General features: G+C 40.9%; 1 protein-coding gene across 1 annotated transcript; it reads left to right on the top strand.

The window, feature by feature from the left end:
- Positions 1-947: 947 nt before the first annotated feature.
- Positions 948-3,930, top strand: LOC127196880 (taste receptor type 2 member 124-like; the record flags this gene model as incomplete). The annotated part of the gene is made up of 2 exons (XM_051154620.1): positions 948-1,851; positions 3,911-3,930. Coding segments are annotated over exons 1-2 (909 nt in total), but the record flags the coding sequence as incomplete, so codon positions are not given.
- Positions 3,931-4,244: the final 314 nt, after the last annotated feature.

The raw sequence follows: 4,244 nt of genomic DNA, 5'->3' as shown, positions 1-4,244 counted from the left end.
ACTGCCTGCTCACTGTCCAGTCAGGTTTTAAGGAACCTGCAGAGGGCCAAGTCCTCAGAGGCCAGACAACTGAGACGGGGTGCCCAGGAGCCCCCCACCTTCCAGGGGGTCTCTGGAAATGTGTCCACAGAGACAGGCAGGGCAGGACTGAAGGCAGATCCCCTCCCCCACTGTGACGATCCTATGAGACTGGGGAGGAGGGTGGGAGAGTGCTCCGCAGTGGGTATCCCATCAGACCCCACATTCCTAGTCACCAACTACTATGCAATACAGTTCCCATTTTCTTGATGGCCCTGCTGGTCTGGGGCAGCTGCCAGGGGCCAGGCCACTCTCTGAGTCCCTGCTCTGCTCAGGTGTCGACAGGGCAGCCTCTGGCCTCAAAAATCCTTGGTCAGGATTGTTTGTCTCATTTAGTTTAGGTTTTGTTTTGTTTTGTTTTTTGTTTGTTTTTTTACAATAAGTTGACTTGTTTCCCTATTCTTGAAGACACTGCATATTTTTTTAAGTTCTCAGTGGCAAGACTCTTGAGCACAAAACTTTTGTAACTGTATCTTTGTTGAACCAGGTTTTTTGTGACTTTTGTACCTCAGGCCTCAAGCTGGTACAACCAAATTTTGTAAACCTAAAAAACGCCAGAGATGCAAAACAGTGGAAAAGAGTATTGCTTTATTTTCATATCAACAAATGTGAGCTGTTGGTTTCTAAATCATCTGTTGAATATTTCAGCCCATTACACCCACATAAAAACATTAGAAAGGACTTAGCAGAAAATGAGAGATAAATATATAACAAGAATGAGTGCAGATTAAAAATCAAATGGGAGATATTTAGCTTTCCTTACAATCAGAGTTTGCAGAAGGAGCCAAAGGGGAGAATCTATCTGCACTTTGGATCATGTGCCAGGCATTTGATCAGCACCTGAGGAGCAGTGCTATTAGGCTTTCAGTTTTCTCAGTTTGAACATGGAACTTGTACTGTATATCATCTCCACAATTGTGGTAGTTGCGGAGTTTATTTTGGGGATTTTGAGCAATGGGTTGATAGTGCTGAAAAACTGCACTGACTGGGTCAATAAAAGAGAGCTTTCCACAATTGATCAAATACTCACTATGCTGGCAATTTCCAGAATTAGTCTCATCTGGGAAACATTTCTTCTTTGGGTTAAAAATGACTTAATTACATCTACTACCAGAGAAGAATTAAAATTAATTGTGTTCAGCTTTACACTGTCTAGTCACTTCAGTCTCTGGCTCGCCACAGCCCTTGGCATGTTTTATTTACTCAGAATAGCTAACTGCTCCTGGCAGATCTTTCTCTACTTGAAATGGAGACTTAAACAACTGATTGTGGGGATGCTGCTGGGAAGCTTGATCTTCTTGCTTACAAATCTGATGCAAATAACCATCGCTCTTGAAGAAAGGTTGTATCAATATGGAGGAAATTCCAGTGTGACTTCAATGGAAACTGAGTTTGGAGTGCTGACAGAGCTGATGTTATTCAACATGACTGTATTTTCTGTAACACCATTTTTATTGGCCTTGATTTCTAGTCTCCTGCTAATCTTCTCCTTGTGGAAACATCTCCAGAAGATGCAGCTGAATTCCAGAAGACATGGAGACCCTAGCACCAAAGCTCACATGAACGCCTTGAGAATTATGGTCTCCTACCTCCTGCTCTACACCACGGAATTCCTGTCTCTTCTTATATCATGGATTGCTCAGAAGCATCACAGTAAACTGGTTCACTTTATTTGTACGATGACTGCCCTCATGTATCCTTCAGCCCACTCATTTATCCTGATTCTGGGAAATTCTAAATTAAAGCAGACTTCTCTTTGGGTACTGAAACTGCTGAAAGAATAGAAAATCCCTACTACGTGAGGCGTCCAAACAACCTATTGTGTTTTAGATAACAATCAAATCTATGAGGAAGTTGTTCGAGATTTTTTTTTCTCTTGGCATAAATTAACAGTGGTTTATTAGACAATCTTAATGACTAAGGTTCATAAAACATAATTATTTTAACGTGTACTTTCAGTGAAATCAAAGCAGGAGTGATAGCATATGCCTTTAATCCCATGGCTCCTTCAATCCTAGAACTCAAGAGGAAAATCAATCTCTGTGAGTTCAAGGCCAGTATATTGTAGGTTGTGGTTTCCAGGACAACCAGGACTATGTAACATAACATTTCCTTTTAAAAAAAGATTTCAACAAATTCAAATTTTGCAATATCTCCTTTCAGGATGTTTCTGTAAGTAATACTATAGAATTATTCACATTACACATAAGAAATCAATGGCCAACAGTTTATGCACACAAAACCAGAGTTCCTCTATAGCAATCTTGCCTAAAGACAAATATACCATGAAAGAGAGTAAATGGTGATGCGATGACACCAAGTAAGCTTGATGGAAGTGCTGGGAGATAGGTATTTGCTTACAACTATGCCTTATATAATCTTGTTTTTGATTGTTGTAAATATAGCTTATTTTAAAGCATATCGCCTATATTTGGCAAGTATATAAGCTTTAATAATATATCTGCTGTGCTCATAATAATAGAATCTGTTTTTTTTTTTTTTTTATCTAAATTGGTTCCTTTTCATGTTTCTGGAGCAACATGCTTTGACAAAAGCAACTTCTGGAAGAAAGGTTTTATTTCTTTTTTTTTTTTTTTTTTTTTTTATTAATTTATTCTTGTTACACCTCAATGTTTATCCCATCCCTTGTATCCTCCCATTCCTCCCCCCCCCCATTTTCCCATTATTCCCCTCCCCTATGACTGTTCCTGAGGGGGATTACGTCCCCCTATATATTCTCATAGGGTATCAAGTCTCTTCTTGGCTACTTGCTGTCCTTCCTCTGAGTGCCACCAGGTCTCCCCCTCCAGGGGACATGGTCAAATGTGAGGCACCAGAGTATGTGAGAAAGTCGTATCACACTCTCCACTCAACTGTGGAGAATATTCTGACCATTGGCTAGATCTGGGAAGGGGTTTAAAGTTTACCTCCTGTATTGTCCTTGGCTGGTGCCTTAGTTTGAGTGGGACCCCTGGGCCCAAATCTGCCTATCATATTGTTCTACTTGTAGATTTCTAGGACCCTCTGGATCCTTTTATTTTGCTGTTCTCCCATGCGTCTCTCATTTAGAGTCCCAATAGGATGCCTTCCCCTCTGTCCCAGTTTCCTGGTAAGTGAAGGCTTTCGTGGGACATGCCCCTTGGGCTAGTATGCAGATATAAGTGAGTATATACCATTTGATTCTTTCTGCTTCTGGGTTAACTCACTTATTATGATCATTTCTAGCTCAATCCATTTATCCACAAATTTCGTGAATTCCTTGTTTTTAATAGCTGAGTAGTATTCCATAGTGTATATGTACCACAGTTTCTTTATCCACTCTTCTACTGAGGGACACTTAGGCTGTTTCCATGTTCTGGCTATTATGAATAAGGCTGCTATGAACATGGTTGAGCAAATTTTCTTGTTGTGTGCTGGAGCATCTTCTGGGTATATTCCAAGGAGTGGAATAGCTGGGTCTTGAGGAAGCCCTATTCCCATTTTTCTGAGATAGCACCAGATAGATTTCCAAAGTGGCTGTACTAGTTTGCATTCCCACCAGCAATGAAGGAGTGTTCCTCTCTCCCCACATCCTCGCCAGCATGTGGTGTCGCTTGAGTTTTTGATCTTAGCCATTCTGATGGGTGTAAGATGGAATCTCAGAGTTGTTTTGATTTGCATTTCCCTGATGACTAAGGAGGTTGAGCATTTCTTTAAGTGTTTCTCAGCCATTTGATACTCCTCTGTTGAGAATTCTCTGTTTAGTTCCAAGCCCCATTTCTCAATTGGGTTATTCGGTTTGGTGGTGTTTAATTTCTTGAGTTCTTTATATATTTTGGATATTAGACCTTTGTCAGATGTAGGGTTGGTGAAGATCTTTTCCCAGTCTGTAGGCTGTCGCTTTGTTCTCTTGACAGTGTCTCCTGCCTTACAGAAGCTTCTCAGCCTCATGAGGTCCCATTTATTAATGGTTGACATTAAGGCCTGGGCCGTTGGTGTTCTGTTCAGGAAGTTGTCTCCTGTGCCAATATGTTCCAGGCTCTTTCCCACTTTTTCTTCTAAGTGAGTTAGTGTCTCTGGTTTTATGTTGAGGTCTTTAATCCACTTGGATTTGAGTTTTGTGCAAGGTGACAAATATGGGTCCAGTTTCATTTTTTTACACATAGACCTCCAGTTAGACCAGCACC

The sequence above is a fragment of the Acomys russatus genome, chromosome 13 (genome assembly GCF_903995435.1).
Source record: "Acomys russatus chromosome 13, mAcoRus1.1, whole genome shotgun sequence".
NCBI classification, from domain to species: domain Eukaryota; kingdom Metazoa; phylum Chordata; class Mammalia; order Rodentia; family Muridae; genus Acomys; species Acomys russatus.
The sequence above is the reverse complement of the archived record's forward strand: the minus strand, read 5'-3'. Positions and strand labels throughout refer to the sequence as shown.